Below are 17,013 nucleotides of genomic sequence, written 5' to 3' on the forward strand. Positions count from 1 at the left end.
GCTGCTGCTGCCGCTCCGCCACCGGCACCGACACCGACAGCACCGGGAGCGGGGCCGGGAGCAGGACCGGGCATGCACAGCGCCCGCCCGGACGAGCTCGGCGCCCACCGGGTGAGTGCCGCCGCGAGCACCGGGACGGGACGGGACCACCGTGCCCGCGCCCCGCCGCCCCACCTGGGCATTGCCGTGACGTCCGGGCGCCGCCGGTGACATCAGCGCCGTGACATCACACGCGAGGCCAAGGCGGCGCGGGGGACGGGGCCGACTGGTGGGACACGGGTGGCGGTGGGGACGCGACAGTGTCCGGCTGTCAGGGTGCCAGCGGCACAGTCCCCCCAGAGCTGCCACCCTGCCGCCCAATCTGGGCTGCCCCAAGGGACGGCGGTGACAGGGTGGCCCTTTGGCTCCCCTGGGCCTGCCACATGCTTACCCAGCGCCCAACAGCCGGCTGCCACTGCGTTCCCGGCCAGCGGCGGGACTGGGCAGCTCGGGGCGGTGGCACGTTGCCAGTGGGGCTGGATGAGAGGGTCCCAGCCTGCGAGGAGGGGGACAGGGACCGGAACGTGGACGTGGACTGTCACAGCCCTGCTAGAGGGTCTGTCAGGGACAGCCAGAGGGGACAGGATTATCCGTCCACGGGAGCGATCCCTCCTGCACACTCAGCTTCCCGCGACTCCAGCGCGGACAGGAAAGCGGACGTAACACCCTGCTTTTGGGTTCAGACAATAGGAATTCAAGAATGAGGAGCGGCCCGGCTACGGGAGCCAGGCGGCCCTTCCAGCGCCCGCCCGGCCACACTCCGTTCAGCCCTGGCTGCCTCGGCCCCCTGTATTCCGCGGTGTTTGGTGGTCTCTGGCACTGGGCAATGGCCTGGCTGCACCCTGACGTCACCTGGGGTGTCCCCAGCGGGAGGGCAGGGTTTGGGTGGGTGGCCCTGCCAACGCACGGGGCGAGTGCCCCACCCCGGCACCCGCGGGTGCCCTGGGGCTGCCGCTGGCCCTGTGCCACCGAGTGGGGTTCTGCCGGAGGGGTGTCCCGGCTGCCTCCCCACCAGGCCGGGAGGACTCCAGGGGCCGGCGGGGGGGGTAGTGGAGCGCCCGCTCCTACGTGCCGTGGCCCTCTGTCATTTCCCGCAGGCACGGCCGGGGCTGGGTGCCTGCTTGCTCACCCAACATGCCGCTGCACGCCGGCCGGCTCCGCGCAGGAGCCGCAGGAAAGCGGGGCCCGGGGCTGCGGGCAAGACGGGACCTGCACCCGCTCCCCGCACCCTGCTGCGCGCCTATTGCGCCAGCAAAGCCCCCCCGAACCGGGGTGGGGGGCGCGGGGTGGGATGAGAGGCGGCGGTGCTGGCTGGGGACAGTGGGGACCGCTGTGCTGATTGTGCCCTTTCCCTGCAGTGGTGCCGGCGCGAAGCAGGGGCGGCGCCGGGGCCGCACATGCACCGCACGCGGCAGGCCCCGCACCACGCCGGAGGGGCGCCGGGGCCAGCCCCCCGTGCCCCACGCCCCGGCTCGGCGGCGGACTCGGCCTGCAGCCTGGATCCGGGCGGCGAGGAGGAGGACGGGGGGGGCCCGGCCGCCCGCTCCCCCCCGGCCAGCGAGCGCAGCCTGGAGTTCGACTCGGGGTACTCGGAGGCGTCGGGGGGCACGTGGCGGGAGGAGGAGGTGCCCGTTCGGCGCCGGCACCTGCTGCCCTGCCAGCGGGCACACCGGCTCTCCGCCGGCCCCGCCGCCCCGCCGCCCGTCCCCGCCCGCCGTGCCCGCCCCAAATCCACCTCGGACGCCTGCCTGGAGCAGTGGCGGGCGCTGGAGCCCGCCGACACACAGGACTGGACCGTAGCGCTGCTGTCGCAGAGCCGGAACCGGCAGCCCCTGGTGCTGGGCGACAACTGCTTTGCTGACCTGGTGGAGAACTGGATGGACCTGCCCGAGGTGGGCGCCGAGCCGCGGCGCCGAGCCCCCGCCGAGCCCTCCCGCCGGCTGGCCAAGCCCCCCGCCTTCCTGCTCAGCCTCTCGGGCAATGTTCGCCGCAAGCTGGCCAACATGGCCCGGCCCCGGGCGGCCGAGGGTGCCCGGCCAGGGGGCCGCGATGCCACCAAGCGTTTCTCCTGCCCGCTGGGGCTGGGGGGGCAGCCCAAGGGTGCCTGCTTCCACCAGTCTCACAGCAACATCGCCCAGCTGGCCACGGACTTCCACCGCTTCACCGCCCTGATGAACAGCCGCAGCCGCCAGCCCATCATCTGCAACGACGTTATCGGCTACATTTAGCCCCGCTGCTGCCGCCCGCCCCCCCTCCCTGTAAATAAACCCCGGTTTTGTACGGTGTGGGCACTGCAGCGTTTATCAAGGGGGGTGCCTGTGCCCCGCTCTGGGCAGGGGCAAGCAGGGAGTTTTTGCGACAGTGGTTCCTGCAGCTTTTATTGCGTGGGGCAGGAAGTGCCCCTTGCTCAGGGTAGGGAGCAGAGGAGAGGAGGACGCTTATCTTCATCCTCAGCATCCTCTCCCTCGCACACATAATGAAGCTCCAGGGCCTGCTGCTGCGGCATCCCGGCATCCTCCAAGATCTCTGATAACCTGTAGCAGGGAAAGGGGGTTTTGGGGACACTGGCTTGCCCCTCAAGGCTGGCTGGGCGCCTGGGGGTGCCTTGGGCCCCTCAGGGGTGTCCGGCCAGGCTGGTGGGATGCAGGAGCCATCAGAAAGGGGCCGGGCAGGGGTCCTACCACGGGAAGTGCTGCCGGCAGGATGTTTATCCAGCAGCTGGCTGGGAGCTGCACTGCAGCTGGAGCAGCTCAGGATGGAGGGAGAGGGGGCTGAAAGCCCCCGCCCTGGACAGGATTGGCCCTGGAGCCGGGGACCTACCTCTGTGCCTGTTGCTGGGCCTGTGTCTCTTCATCGTCTCCCTTGTTGTAGAGTATGGTGTCACCATGCAGGAGTGTGGTCACAGTCCAGCCACGTGTCCTCTGCAAGAGGTGGGTGTCAGGATCTGTCCCTGTAACCCCCAGGGTGACCTGACTGGGTGCTGCTGGCACTGGGCTCACCTGCAGCCAGTCCAGCACCTCCTGCACCGTCATTGCCTGCCCGTCTGCGCTGACTGCCCTCATCTCCAGCCGGTCCCAGCAGCTCCATTCACACCCGCCGTACTGCGAGGGGGAACAAGGGATTGCAGCCAGCACTGGCACCCCATATCTTGGCTGCCCAACCCCATGGGGGCAGAGACTGGTGTGGCATGAGGGCTAGGGGACATCTGGGCAGGCAAAAGGACCAGTCAGGGGACAGGGGGAGAATGGTGGTCCCCTGTGGGAAATGAAGACACAGCTGTCCCACGAGCATTGCTGGTGTCCAGGGGCAGCTGGGGACACAAATGTCCCCTCAGCACTGCTGAGGTCCAGGGGCAGTTGGGGCCACAACTGTCCCTCCAGCACTGCTGGGGTCCACTGCAGGGGTCGGGGTCGGTGTAGGGCCAGCACTGCCCCCAGCCCCAGGCCAGGATGGGCACACAAAGGGCCACTGAAGTGCTGCCCAGCCCCACACAATCACTTCTTCTCAAGCCCGTGGCCCCCCGACCCCGGCTCCAGCCCAAGGAGACCAGTGTGGCGCCAAGCCTGGGGCCAAGTGCCGGATGCGGCCCCGCACCGTCTGGCAGGGCTGCCCGGCCATCTGCCCTCGCCACAGGCACCACCAGCCCTGCCTGCCTGGCCCTGGCCCTGCTCGGGAGGGGTGTTCACACCTGGTCACTCTCCCTCCTGCCTTCTGCTGCCTTCTCACCTCCGCCTTCTGCTGCCTGCACTTATCCCACTGGGGTGGGAAGGGCTTAACCCCATCCTCTCCGGGGCAGTGACTGCCCAGTGCAGAGGGAATGCCATTGCCCATCCCAGCACCCTGAAAATGCCCTGAGAAGCACATGCCTCTGAACTGCCCCCAAGGTGGGCTCCCCAGGCCCCTTTGGGGACACAGGTCACACCAAGTGAGCCTGGGGGACATGTGCTCCCACTACTGCCAAGCAGCTGGGTGTGAAATGTCATGCCGGGTGTCCTCACTACGGGACATAAAGGTGCCAGGCGCTGCTGCAGGGACCTAAGGGCATGGCCAGTCCCAGCAACATCCTCCATCTAGAGACAGTGCCAACCCACGGGCACCGTGGCCAGGATGGCACAGGGCTGGGCAGCCCAAAGGGCACAAGAGGGCTGTGGGGCAGCCGTCAGTCCAAAGTGGTGCTGGAGTCGGCAAGGCAGTGGTGCGCCTCCCTCCCCCTCTTCCTGCCCCCGGCCCTGGGCCCCCCGGGCCAATCTGGTTCCAATCGGCGCTTCCTGCCGTGCCGGAAGGGCTGCCTTGCACGCCATAAACCCCCAGACAAAGGGGCCTCTATAGCCCAGACAGTCCCAATCTGGGCCTGCCCCCGCCTCCGCTCTCCCTCCCTGGCCCCCCACCGCTGGGACCCCCGGCCCCGCTCCCCCCGGGCGGCCCTTCCCGGCCCGGTGCCAGCTGCTTTCTGGCTGCTGCAGCTGGTTTCCATAAGCCAGATGTGTGCGGCTGCAGCGGCCTGCCACCCCTGGCCGTGGGGCTCACCGTGGGGCCCGCTGTGGGGCAGCAGGGCTGCCTCACCCCATGGGCACCCCAGAGCATCCCGGTTGGGCCCTAAGCTGGGGCGGGTGGGATAGTGGCAGCAGCTCAGTGCTGGGGGGCAGCCACGGGAAGGAGCTGTTTCCCCGCTGCCTTGCAGCATTCCCGACCCACTGTGACACCCGGAACCATTGCTGTAGTGCTACAACCAGGGCTGCCCCTTGCTCCTGGCTCTCCCTGACATTGTCCCACTGCAGATGCCACCAACCCCTAGGTGTCCCCCACCTGTGCTGCCCCCAGGGAGAGGGCCCTACCCAGTAGGTGGGCGGTGGGAGCGGGACGCGGCAGAGCAGCAGGCAGTTGGACAGGGAGATGTTGCTGTTGCGGTAGCAGCTGAGGTCCTGGCACCCCCACACCAGCTTGTAGACCTCCAGGCATGCCAGCCCAGCCACGGCTGCCGTGGTGGTGATGATGGCAGGCAAGATGCGCCCGGCGATCCGCTTGCTCTGAGGAGAGGAGAGGTGTCACCAGCTGCCCCGCCCAGGACAGGGACCCCATGAGCCACCCCTCTCACCGTCAGCCAGTCGGTGGGGGGGATGCCATAGTTCTCCGCGCGCAGGTTGGATGCTGCAGTGATAAAGTCCACGTGGATATCATTGTCCTGTGGGGAAGAGTGTGGGGACGTGAGCATCCTATGGGGACATCAACCCCTCAAGCTGAGCAGAGCCACCTGCCCAGCTCTGGTACCTTCTCAAAGTGGATGGGTTCCATCAGGGGCACTTGCACCTCCTCATGCCCCACCAGCTCCTGTCTCTGCTGCGCCAGGTCCTGGATAAGCTCTGTCAGCTGCCTGCAGTCTGGGGGCACACAGACCCTTGGTGTGGTACCCCTGCACTGCGGCACTACAAGGGGCATGGCACGGTGCCCCCACCTCAGTCCAGGTCCAGCTGGGTGCTGGAGCAGGGAGGAGCGGTTGCAGCCCCACCACCACCAGGTTGGACTGAGGGACCTGGGGACATGCCTGAGGGGACCAAGGAGCGTGAGGAGCCTCACCCGTGGACTTCTGTGCCTCCTCCTGCTCCTCTGTGAGGGGGATCTGAAGCCCTTCCTGGAGTGCAGAGGGTGGCAGGACCACACTGCGGAGAATGTCCTGAGCGGCTCTCCGGTCCCTGCATGGTGGCACCCTGTGTACTTGGGCAAAGAGGTGGGCAGCAGCCAGGATATAGTCCAGGTGGGTGTCCTGCAGGGCAGAATGGGGCCATGGGACGCCTTGCTGGGGTGGTCCCACACGGCCAAAGGCTGCCTGCACTGCCCTGAACTGGTAGAACAGTCTGGCTTTGTCCCAAGGAGGAGATGGAGGAGCCTCTCCTCCTCCGGCCAGAGAGCACATGCAGACTGTACCCAGCAGTGCCCTTGCTGACCATGGGACAAGGACAGACCCAGCCCAGGACCTGTCAGCCCTGGACAGACTGTGGCAGATGGAGCACAACCACAGTCCAGCATCCCTGTACCCCTGGCACAGGCTCGGCTCTCCCTCAGCCCACACTGTCCCCGTGAGGGACCCCACAGCTCTCCCTGCACTCACATTCTCGGGGTTGAATGTCAGTGGATGGGGACAGCTCTTGTCCCCTGCCCAGAAGGGAACACCTGGGCTGGTTTCCTGGAACAGGGAGAGAAGAGTCAGGCCCAGGGATGTGTGTCCCTGGCTGCAGCGAGGTGGCTGGAAGGGGTGCAGGGGTGCCAGCCCCATGGGCACTGGGCTCACATGCTCTGGGGGGTAGATGTGCAGCAGCTGGGCGATGGCGTCGTGGTAGCGGCTCTGCCAGTGCCGGCGCGCCCAGAGCACGCAGTCCCGCCAGTCCCGCGGCCGCTCCCGCAGCCTGTCCCGCACCTGCTCCAGGACCTTCGGGGCCTTCCCTGCTGGCAGCTGCTCCAGGAAAGCTGGGTCTCTGTAAAACCAGGCACTGCTGATGCTGGCCTGAGAGCAATCCCGTGGGACACCTGGGTGGGATGCAGCAGTCTGGCATCCTCTCCCCAGCCCCAGCAGTGCCGTGGCAGAGCTGGCAGCTCCTCTCCCAGTGTCACTGCCCCCAAGCCCACTCACTCCATGAACCGGTTGATGTGCTCTGCAGGCAGCTGGAAAAGCCCCTCAAACTCATCACGGGCCCACTGTGGAGGGAGAGTGGGTGTTGAGCACGGGGGCCTCCCCTCATGGCCAACCCAAACCCAGTAGGAGGAAGAGACTATGGCAGGGCCAGCAGCAGCACTCAGGCTACCACCAGGAAGCAGCTGGGGCTGTATCCTGCCCGTGGCTCACTGCTAGAGGGGAAACAGGGAAGGAAGACAAAGGTCATGGTGCCTCCTTGCTGGGTGCTGTGGCCAGGGCGGCTCAGCCTACCTGCAGTGTGTGCTGGATGGCGCGGGGGAAGTACCGCAAGGTGCAGGAGGCGAAGGTGCCATCCCTGGGGGTCCCACCTGGCACCAGAGGCTTGGTCAGGTGTGGGACCATGGGCAGCACGTTTCCCCGAGGCCCCTCCGTGCCCGAGTCCACCAGTGGTGTGCGGCATCGGAGGCAGCAGCTCTCCAAGTAGGTACCTGCAGGGAGCCAGGAATGCTGGGGAGCCAGGGGGCACATCCAGGGGCTCAGCCCCTTTCCCCTTCCCAGCACTCACGGGCCTCCATTGTGTCCAGGGCGCTGGTGACACCGTCCAGGCGCCGGAAGAAGTTGTCCCCATAGAGTGGCTCAGTGGCAGGTCCCACCTGGTTCTGCTGGGCTGTCACCCTGACATGGGGGTTCATTCGCTGTATGGCCTTCGCGGCCACCACAGACTTAGGCTCCTGCCACGGCAGAGAGGGGATGGTCAGCACTTCCCCCCACTACAGCCCCTGGGACAGTCAAGATGCTCTTCAGGGGGAACTCAGTCCCTGCCTCATGCCGCCTCACCGATATATCTGCTGAGCGGTAGAGAAACTGCCGATGGAGGTTGGAGAGGGCAACAGCGTCCATGTCGGTGACGATGAGTTCCCCGCCTGGCCCTGCCGCCAGCCCCATCATGGCAAAGTTTTTCAGCAACTCACAGCCGATGGCGCCGGCTCCCACCTGCCAGGGCAAAGCGGCTGCAGCTCCCCACCTGCTGGTTGGATGCTCCACAGCCTCCCAGCGCTGTGGCCCCTGCCCCAGCTCACCACCAGGTACTTCTGGCGACCCAACTGCTCCTGGAAGTTGGCCCCGAAGACGGCGATCTGGCCGTCGTAGCGAGAGCCTCTCTGCCGGGATGAGGAGCCGTGTAAGGGCAGTGGCCATGGCACCCCAGGCACCCGGGAGGGGCTGGGCAGGGGGTCTCACCGGGGCACAGTCCACCTCCGTCAGCTGCGCGGCTCCCGTCAGCGCCAGGCACTCCAGGGCATCGAAGTACAACCACTGGTTCAGGGGCAGGAACTTCCTAGTGATGGCCTGGGGCGAACGGCCCTGTCAGCTGGTGGCCAGCGCGGTGTTCCCCCCCCCCCCCGTCCCAGCCCTGCTGCCCGTCCCATCGTCCCCAGGCGGGCAGCAAGTGCCCTCTCGTGGCCACCAAACGCCAGTGAACAGCCATGGCCAGCGGGACCCCAGGGGTGGGACCTCCGCCCCCGCTCACCTTCAGCACCTCCTGGGCTGCCAATGCCCCGACGACGGCGGCCACGGGGCACAGGTTCCCCGCGCTCACGCAGGCAAAGGCGCGCACGATGTCCTCATCCAGGGGACCCTGTTGCGTCCCCAGGCTCCACGCCAGCTCCACCACCCGTTCGGCATCTGCCTGTGGGCAGAGGGGTGAGGGGAGCCCCCGGCAGAGTGGTGAGGGGCCGGAGAGTTGGGCAGGGGCAGGACGGGGACTCACCAGCACCCGGGGCCGGGGCAGGCGGCCCTGCTCCCTGCGAAATGCGTGAAGGGCCCGGAAGGCGATGTGCAGGCTTCGGCTGCGTGGCAGTTCCTCAGGACTTGCCACCTGGATCTTGGGCTCCTCCAGTGCCTGGCACAGTGGCTCCTGCCGGCACAGCACCAGGGACTGGGTGAGTGCTTCCCCAGGGCCAGGCACGGCACAGCACAGCACGATGGTGCCCCAGCCCAGGCAGCAGCACCCCGGGGCTGAGGGGAACTTACGTAGGAACACTCCTGGGGTTGCCGCACCTCTGAAACCAGGCCCCCACGGCGGTAGGGTGAGAAGGAGCTGGTATCACCAATCTCCAACCTGAAGGCATCTGGGGATGAGACGGGCGTGGACGTCACGTCAGGGTCACCACGAAGGGCCCAGTGAGGTCCCCAACCCTGAGCTAGGGCAGCCGGGACCCCCCAGGGGTCTCACCCAGCACATGCACGGGGACAGGCTCCCGGCCGTTCAGCTCTGTCATCCCCTCCACACCAGAAAACGTCACCAGGTCACCATCGCAGAACTGGTGGCCGTGGCTGTCCTCTGTCCCTATGCATGTCACCACTCCTGGGTTGCCCTGAGGAGGGGAAGGGATGTGAGGGTGGGGACTGGTCTAGGGTGGCACAGAGCCAGCAGAGCGGCAGCAGCATTTTGGGGGACCCAGCGGGGGCTGCCCTCTGTTCTACCTGGGAGATGTGTTGCACAGTGGCACACACAGGGTCCCCTTCTGCCGGGTCATCAATGACGAAGTGCTCCCCAAAGTCACAGAACAGCTGCCTGGAGAGGACCGATGGGGCTTTGCTGGAGAAGCTGCCTTATCAAGCTGCCCCAGCACTGCCAGATCCTGCCTGGGCCAGTGGGATGGGGACTGCAGCACAGGGCTGGGAGCTCTGGGGATAAGGTGACTTGGAGCCAGTGGCAGGGCCCCATGGTAGAGACCCCTTACCCTGCCAGCCCCTTGGCATCGGCCACAATGAAGCAGATGCCCCGAGCATGGCAGAAGTCCCCGACGCGGAGCTGCTCCTCCAGCGGCGACTCAGTCAGCACCACCACCTGTGCCAGGACTATCAGTGGATGCCACCATCCCAAGGGGGGCCCCAGGGCATGGGGACACAGGCTTACCTGGAAGGAGGCGAGGAAGGCCTCTGACAGCTCCCCGGTATGAGCCTCCACCACCACACTGGGGTTCAGCTCAGCCAGGACTCGCTGGGATGCCTCAGCACGGTTCTGGCCCACATCGCTCTGCCCCAGGAGGAACTGCAGAGCGGACAGGTGGTGGGGCACCCTGCAGGTTTGGGGTGCAGTCACCACAGTGGGGTGCTCCACGGGGCCCTGTCTGCACTGGTGAGGGGGCCTCTGCTGAGGACCCTACCTGTGACAATGAGGGCACCCTGAGCCTTACCAGGACTCCCAACCTGTACCTATTATTGAGAGCCCCCTCACCATGTACTCATACCTGCAACAGGGATCCCCCATCTGCATCTGCAGCCATTACTGTGACCTCCATCCATACCCATACCTGGTATTGGGACCCCCACTGGTCTGCACCCATACCAAGACCCCTGTCTGTTACCTGTATGTCATGGGGCCTCCATACAAACCTGTGCCCACTACTGGGAACCCTGTCTGTATCCATATGGGGAGCCCCGTCCATACTTGTACCGAGTACTGGGACCCCCAGGACCCCTGTCTATACCCATACATGTTATGGGGACCCCCATCCATACCTGTATCAATCACTGTGACATCTACCCATACCAGTACATATTAGTGGGACCTCTGTCCATGCCTGTTACCAGGCTCCCCACCCATATCCGAACCTACTACCGGCATTTCCCCTCGTACCTGCTATGAGACCCTCACCCGTGCCTGTACCCGTCACAGTGAACCCACACCTGTACCCAATACCGGGAGCCCCGCCCGGCCCCGCCGGTACCTGGTGGGCGCGGTCGGCCGCGCAGGCGGCGCCGCGATCGTGCAGGACGACGCGCCCCGTCCCCGACAGCACCAGCGTCGCCGCCACCTGCGCTCCGGTCCCGCGGAGCCCCGACACCAGCACCGCCGCACCGGGCAGCCGCCGCGCTCCGCCGCCCAGCACGTACCTGCGGGTAGCGGCGGGGGGTGTCAGCGGGGCCCGGGGGCCGTCAGTGGGGCCTGGGGGCGCGCCGCCCCCGCCCTCCTCCTGCCCCTGCCCCGGTGCCGTTCCAGTGCCATCCCCGCACTCACAACTGCCGCGAGTACCGGGACTCCCCGTCGCTTCCCGCCATGACGGCCCCGCCCACCGGGCAGGCCCCGCCCCGGGGAGTGTCATCCCGGAGGCCACGCCCCCGGCAGTGACAGTGACTGGCTGACTGAGGCCACGCCCCCTCAGCGCCCCGGAGCTCCGCCCTCCCCGTTCCCCGCGGCCATGGCGGCGGTGGCTCCGCCCCCGGAGAGCCCCGCCCTACCCCGGAGCCCCGCCCCCGGAGCCCCGCCCGTCCCGTTCCCGCGGCCATGGCGGCGGTGGCGGCGGGCTGGCAGCCGCCGTGGCGGGCGCTGGCGGCGCTGGGCCGGGAGCTGGCGGCCGAGTGGGCGGCGCAGGACGTGCGGGCCGCGCTGTGCCAGCTGCTGCTGCTCTGGCTGGGCCTCAGCCTGCTGGGCGTCCGCCTGGCCTGGCGCGCCTACGGCGGGGCGGTGGCCGCTCTCTGCTACCGCACCGGCCCCGCTGCCCGCCGCTCTCCCGGCACCGGCACCGCCTCCGGGCCCGCGCCCGCCCGGCCCCGCGCGCACTCCCTGTCCCCCGCCGGCCCGGCCGGACGGAACGGCGCCGCCGAGCGGCACTGCCCGCCCCGGTGAGTCCCGACCGCTACCGGGCCCAAAACCGCTCACCCACCGCGGCACCCGTCCGGCCCCCTCCGCGCTGCGAGCCCCGCCGCGCCCGACCAGCGCCGTCCGAGCAACGCCCACTCAGTGCCCCCCAGTGAACGCTCGGTCTCCTGACTGCACCCCTGCACCAGTACAGCCCAGTGAGTGCCCCCATGCCCAGTACGGCCCGGAGGGGTCCTCTGGACACCGGCTCAGTGCCCCCAGTCAGCACCCTCCCAAGCTGTACTTCCAGACCAGTGCCCCCACCCAGCTCTGCCCCTAGACCAGTGTCCCCCAGTGAGAGCCCCCTCCAGCTGTGCCCCTAGACAGACCAGTGCCCCCAGTGAGCATCCATTACAGTGAGCCGCACCCCAGACCAGTAAGCCCCAGTAAGTGCCTTCCCAGCCCTGCCTGCCCTACACAGACAGGCAGGTGCCTGCCCCAGTGCTGGGGTACCATTCTAGGGTGCTTCCCCAGCCCCCCTCACACTGCCCCTGTCTTGCAGGGATGGCCCAGCAGTGGAGCCCACGAAGACACACCGGGAGTGAGGAACACCAGGACCATCAGCTGGGCACTGCCCACACCATTAAAGTGCTGTGCCCACCCACTGCCCCTTGCTTTGGCGCCGCTATCACTGCAGAGGAGGCCAGGAGAATGGGACAGGGCATTTATTGGGGGTGGGGCACTGTGCCCATGGCAGGCACTGGCCTCACTTGGCTATGTAGTACTGGGTGGGCACAAAGGGCATCTTGGTGATGAGGGCCGGGTGCTGCTTCTTCCGCACCTCAACAGTGAGCTGGGTGCCCGCCCGGCTGTGCGCTGCCTCCACGTAGCCCATGGCGATGTTCTTGCCCAGGGAGGGCGAGGGGCAGCCGCTGGTCACTGTGCCTGGGATGTGAGGACATAGGGAGGTGAGCAGGGGCTGGCAGCACCACCCTCCCCTGCCATGGCCACAGTTTGGGGCTGTGCCTATCCCAGCCCCACTGCCCCCACCTACCCACAGGCCTGCCCTCGGGGCCCAGGATGGCCATGTGGGGCCGGATGGGGGGTCCCACTGACGTCAGCCCCACACGCTTGCGCCTTGGCTTCTCCTTCACTTGTGCCATGATGACTGCGGCACCGGGGAAGTCCATGGCTGCGCGCCGGCGCTTCCCTGCGGGGCAGAGATGGGTGAGGGTTGGTGATGCCTGCCTGGTCCCCTTGTACTCCCATTGGGAACACCTTGCCTCTCTGCCCAACCCGAGGAGGAGGTGTATGTGGCCCTGACATACCCAAGGTCCACATCAGCCCAGCCTCGGCAGGGGTGATGGTCTCATCGATGTCATTGCCGTAGAGGCAGAGCCCGGCCTCCAGGCGCAGGCTGTCTCTGGCTGCCAGCCCTGCCAGCCACACGTTGGGGACATCCAGCAGCCGCTCAGCCAGCTCCACCGCCCGCCCTGAAGGCACTGAGATCTGCGGGGGCACGTGGGCAGGGTCAGCGGGGCACGGCCTTCCCCTCCCTCGGTACAGTGGTGGGGGTGCTGGCACAGCTCCCAGGGTACCTCCACGCCATCCTCGCCGGTGTAGCCGCAGCGCGTGACCCGGCAGCCCGGCACGCCAAAGACAGTTGTGGAGATGCTATTCATGAAGGAGAGCTTGGCCAGGTCATCCAACAGCCCCGCTTGCAGCACCCGCACCATGGAGGGACCTGGGGAGGTTGGTGGCTGGGAGATGGCAGTGCCCAGGGAAGGGGGGAAAATGTGGGGAGGGCACTGACATCCGCTGGGCAAGGACCCAGAGGAGGGCAGGCCCATGTGGGGACCCTGCTACCTTGCAGAGCCAGCAGCGCGTTGTCTGACACCTCCACGTGGACGTCACTGCCAGTGGCCTGTAGCTCCTCTGCTCTGCCCTGCCAGGGTGACAGCAGGCTGCTAGCACAGCGGCCGGGCCAGGCCAGTGCCAGCCCCAGACGTGGCCACAGCCACCTCACCCTGCGCAACCAGGGCTGTCACCAAAAGGTGGCCGGACTTATTCCCACTGCGTGTCCCCACCGCCCACAGGGCTCAGGCATCCCCATACCCTGAAGATGGCTGAGTCCTTGTCAGCACAGCCGGCGTTGGACACCACATACAGGTGATCTTCCCACGTGTTGATGACTATGAGGTCGTCCGTGATGCCGCCCTTCTCGTTGGTGAGCAGTGTCAGGGTGCCCTGTGGGATGCGGCCCTTGGGAGCATGGGCGGGCTGTCTGGTCCCTCCCAGGGCATCCCGGGGACCTCTGACCCCACTGAATGCCCAGTGTCTGCCCGGTGCCCCGTACCTGTCCGGGCTTCAGCTCGGCGATGTCCCCCACCACCAGGCTCTCCATGAACCTGACGCGGTCCCGGCCGTACACCCGGGTCTGGAAGGGGCCGGGGGGGGGGGGGGGGGGGGCGGGGGGGGGCCCCCCCCCCCCCACCCCCCCCCCCCGACCCCGCTACCTGCAGCATGTGGGTGACGTCGAAGAGGGAGCAGTGCCGGCGGGTGTGCAGGTGTGACTGGAGGTGGCCCTGCTCGTACTGCAGCGGGAGGCTCCAGCCGGCGAACGGCACCATCCGCCCGCCGCGGGCCCGGTGCAGGGCATCCAGCGGCGTCTGCTTCAGCCCCTCCGCCGCGGTCCCCCCGGCCCCTCTCCGCGGCGCCGAGCCCGAGGGCCGGCGGGGCAGCGCGGCGCGGCAGCCCGCCCGCAGCATCTTCCTCTTCCTCCTCCCTCCCGGCACGGCTCGGACCGGCCCCAGGGAGCTTGGGACATGGAGTCCGCTCGGCCCTGGCCCTGGCCCCCGCCTCCGCCCCGGCCCGCCCCCGGCACCGCCTCCCTGGGGCCGCCGGCCACGGCTACCCCCATCCCCCAGAGACAGGCAAGCACAGGCAGGGCCAAGGTAGCAGCTTTTAGTGGTGACCGAGGTGACCCCCCAGCACGCCCGCACCCCTCGGTACCCCCGCACCCCCTTGCAGAGTGGGGTGGGGTCCGGGCTCTGCCCGCGGGACGTGCCCGGGAGAGCTCACAGGGGGCTCGGGAGCGGTAGCGCTGCTCCTCACTGGCAGACAGCGCAGGGGGAGTCGGGGAATGGGCACAGGGAGGGCTTTGGGACCCCCTCGGGGCCGCGGGGTCGACGGCCAAGGCGGGAACACAGGAGTCCACTTGGGCCCCGGGAGCATGGATGGGCACTTCCCTCCAGCCGGCATCAGCAAGTGGCACCGGCGGGCTCAGGTGTAGGAAAGCAGGTTGACATCGTAGCAGCCATCCACCTGGGAAAGAGAGGGGCTATCGGTGTCTGCACAGCACAGTCACTGCTGGGACACCCCAACCTCATCCCTCTGGCAGCAGCCCCTCCAGGAGGGCTCCCTGGCCATGCAGCAAGGCCAAGGTCCCTGTAAGTGGGGTGGGGGACTCACGTCGAAGCGCCCGATGCGGGCGGCTGCCTGGCGAGCCCGGATCACCTCTGTCAGCACCCACATTTGCTGGACCTCTGTCGACACCTTCTCTGGGTCGGGGAGCTCCTGGAAAGAAGTGATCACAATGCTGTGGAGAGAGGATGGCCTGAATGGGCTGGGTCACCCCAGGTTGGGGCAGTGGTGTGGCTGCACGGCTATGCTCCCCAGGGAGCTGGGCACTATTGTCCATCCTTCCGACCTGCTGGTGGTTTCCCAACATGGGGTGAGCAGGGCTCCCTTCTCTAAGAAAACAAGCAGCTGGGGAAGTGGGTGACCCTGATCCCTGGTGCTGTGGTGCCGACACAGCCCACCTGCTGGCAGGTGGCCAGGACGAGGACAGAAAGCCAATCACTGGCTAATGATTAAAAACCTAATCACACAGTCTAGTTTCCCAACAGCCTCCCTATGAAGTGCTCCCTGGGCTCGGGAGAAGAAACCTGGTCCCAGGTGCTGGTTCACCTGGCGACCTTTAGCCAGGTGGGACTGGTGGGCTCAGCAGCAGCTCTCCCAGTTGGGGCACAGCTCTGTGGCACCAGGCTGGTGGGTGCCTTGTGGTGATGCTGGGAATAGCCAAGCCCAGAGCAACCCCTGGCATCTCCCCTGGACTTCCCTTGCCGAGGAGAACATGTTCTAAGCAATTTGGGGTGCTCTCCCCAAACTGTCACACAGCTGGTCAGCAACCAGGGCTCCCGGACCTGCTGGGGCCAGCAGGAGCCTCACTGGTGGTGCAGTACGAACACCACAGCACCAAAGCCAGGTGGCAGAACTGCCTGGGCTGGTCTGGATGCTCTGCCACCCTCCTGCAGGTAGCATCTCCAGCTGATTCACCAGGTTCCCATGGGTGAGCCAGCTCCCATCTCAGCCCTGCTCTGCCTGGACTTTGCCCATCGAAGGCCACAGGCCAGGCAGATCTGGCTGGCAAGCTGTAAACACGTGCCGTTGCTGTGACCTCCCTCCGCCCGCATTCTGTCCCCAATGGGATACGTGCTCCCCAGGGCACACCCTCTGCAAAGTGCCAGGGACCAGCCAGGCCACCCTGTCCCCACACGTTCCACCCACGACTGAGAGATGCTGTGCACCCACTGCTGCCACAGGGACATCCCTGTCCCCATGCATCCTACCTGCTGGCTGAGCCATGCTGCGCACCCACTGGTCCCACAGGGACGTTTCTGCCCTTGTCCCCACACTTCCCACCTGCTGGGTGAGCAATACTGTGCACCCACTGTTCCCTTGGGGATGTCCTTGTTCCCATCCCCATATGTCCCACCTGCTACTGAGCCTTGCTGTGCAACCACTGATCCCTTGGGGACATTCCTGTCCCCAGACTAGAGGGCAGGCACTTAATTATCACCTCAAATCACACATCCCCATGGAGATATTTTTCTTCTGAACCCTGCAAACTACTTCCAGCACAAGTTGGGTTATTTCAGGGCTCCACAGCTATTCCAGGTGGGATCCTGAAGCTGACAGGGCAGGGATGGGGCTGGCAGCCCCCCGAGGGATGGTCCCAGTCTGCACCCCACACAGGTCCCTCCTTCCCCCCAGTACCTCAGCAGGGATCACTCACCCCGTGCAGGCTGGCTGGCTGCTCCGGAGGGGTCAGCTGGGAGAGCCAGGAGGGGAAATCCTTCTGGGGGCTCTGAAACAGATCCAGAGGGTCACACAAAGGTGTCCCCAGTCCCACCTTCATCCCTCACACCGTGCAGTGTGCTGGGGTTTGTAGCCCACCCGTAGTGATATTGCTATGGATGTAGTGTCACTTTTCCATCACCAAAGGGAATTTTGTGTTTGGAGTGGTTGTTTGCAACATATAACTTGATGCAGCAGCCTCCAGTTCCATCCTGCTGCTCAAACAACCACCTCTGACAGGGCAGGGCTGGGGCTGGCTGGAGCAGTCCCTTCCCCAGCACCCTTGAGAACAAGGGGACCCAAGTGCCCCAGTGAAGGACGAGGACTCGGACCCACGCTCCTGTGTGTGCTCCCTGGAGCTGTGCAGAGCAATGCCAGGCACAGGGCTGGGGATAGTGGCTTGTCCTGGCCCCCTGCCCACACCTGGCAGTGGGGCAGCACCAGCATCCGCTCACCTTCTGTCCAGGGGGGAAAATCTGCAGCTCCTCGATGGTGAAGTGGAGCCAGACTGGGGAGGGCTGTCTCAGGATGAACCGCATGGCTGTCACCTGGTCCACATCACACAGCATCTGTGGGGCAAGGGACAGGGAGTGTCACCACAGGGGCTGGTGCTAATCTGGGG

General features: G+C 66.7%; 5 protein-coding genes across 6 annotated transcripts; 2 read left to right on the forward strand and 3 right to left on the reverse strand.

The window, feature by feature from the left end:
* Positions 1-1,514: 1,514 nt before the first annotated feature.
* On the forward strand, positions 1,515-2,367 carry INKA1 (inka box actin regulator 1; the record flags this gene model as incomplete). The annotated part of the gene is made up of 1 exon (XM_027640278.1): positions 1,515-2,367. A coding segment is annotated over one exon (753 nt), but the record flags the coding sequence as incomplete, so codon positions are not given.
* Positions 2,339-10,189, reverse strand: UBA7 (ubiquitin like modifier activating enzyme 7). Of its 2 annotated transcripts, none has more exons than XM_027640800.1 (23): positions 10,039-10,189; positions 9,588-9,722; positions 9,412-9,518; positions 9,152-9,242; positions 8,901-9,042; positions 8,699-8,796; positions 8,436-8,582; positions 8,196-8,354; positions 7,907-8,014; positions 7,747-7,827; positions 7,505-7,660; positions 7,233-7,398; positions 6,959-7,155; positions 6,665-6,729; positions 6,326-6,509; positions 6,146-6,220; positions 5,614-5,800; positions 5,308-5,417; positions 5,135-5,221; positions 4,875-5,066; positions 3,039-3,140; positions 2,860-2,960; positions 2,339-2,573 (listed from the first exon to the last, which is right to left on the reverse strand). In XM_027640800.1, the coding sequence occupies exons 1-23, from the start codon at positions 10,117-10,119 to the stop codon at positions 2,447-2,449; spliced, it is 2,898 nt and encodes a 965-aa protein (XP_027496601.1). In that variant the 5' UTR covers positions 10,120-10,189; the 3' UTR covers positions 2,339-2,446. The 2 variants fall into 2 exon arrangements, with proteins under 2 accessions (XP_027496601.1, XP_027496600.1); XM_027640799.1 differs by having other exon boundaries at positions 5,308-5,462.
* Positions 10,190-10,943: 754 nt separating this feature from the next.
* TCTA (T cell leukemia translocation altered) lies at positions 10,944-11,916 on the forward strand. The gene is made up of 2 exons (XM_027640396.1): positions 10,944-11,296; positions 11,815-11,916. The coding sequence occupies exons 1-2, from the start codon at positions 10,959-10,961 to the stop codon at positions 11,855-11,857; spliced, it is 381 nt and encodes a 126-aa protein (XP_027496197.1). The 5' UTR covers positions 10,944-10,958; the 3' UTR covers positions 11,858-11,916.
* Positions 11,917-11,962: 46 nt separating this feature from the next.
* Positions 11,963-14,039, reverse strand: AMT (aminomethyltransferase). The gene is made up of 8 exons (XM_027640395.1): positions 13,769-14,039; positions 13,609-13,689; positions 13,368-13,499; positions 13,119-13,197; positions 12,851-12,996; positions 12,581-12,761; positions 12,307-12,462; positions 11,963-12,197 (listed from the first exon to the last, which is right to left on the reverse strand). Exons 1-8 carry the CDS (start codon positions 14,018-14,020, stop codon positions 12,019-12,021), a joined length of 1,206 nt encoding a protein of 401 aa, XP_027496196.1. The 5' UTR covers positions 14,021-14,039; the 3' UTR covers positions 11,963-12,018.
* Positions 14,040-14,201: 162 nt separating this feature from the next.
* On the reverse strand, positions 14,202-16,966 carry NICN1 (nicolin 1; the record flags this gene model as incomplete). The annotated part of the gene is made up of 4 exons (XM_027640279.1): positions 14,202-14,576; positions 14,724-14,828; positions 16,330-16,401; positions 16,847-16,966. Coding segments are annotated over 4 exons (339 nt in total), but the record flags the coding sequence as incomplete, so codon positions are not given.
* Between the last annotated feature and the right edge of the window lie 47 nt (positions 16,967-17,013).

The sequence above is a fragment of the Corapipo altera genome, unplaced genomic scaffold, assembly GCF_003945725.1.
Source record: "Corapipo altera isolate COAL_440 unplaced genomic scaffold, ASM394572v1 55, whole genome shotgun sequence".
NCBI classification, from domain to species: domain Eukaryota; kingdom Metazoa; phylum Chordata; class Aves; order Passeriformes; family Pipridae; genus Corapipo; species Corapipo altera.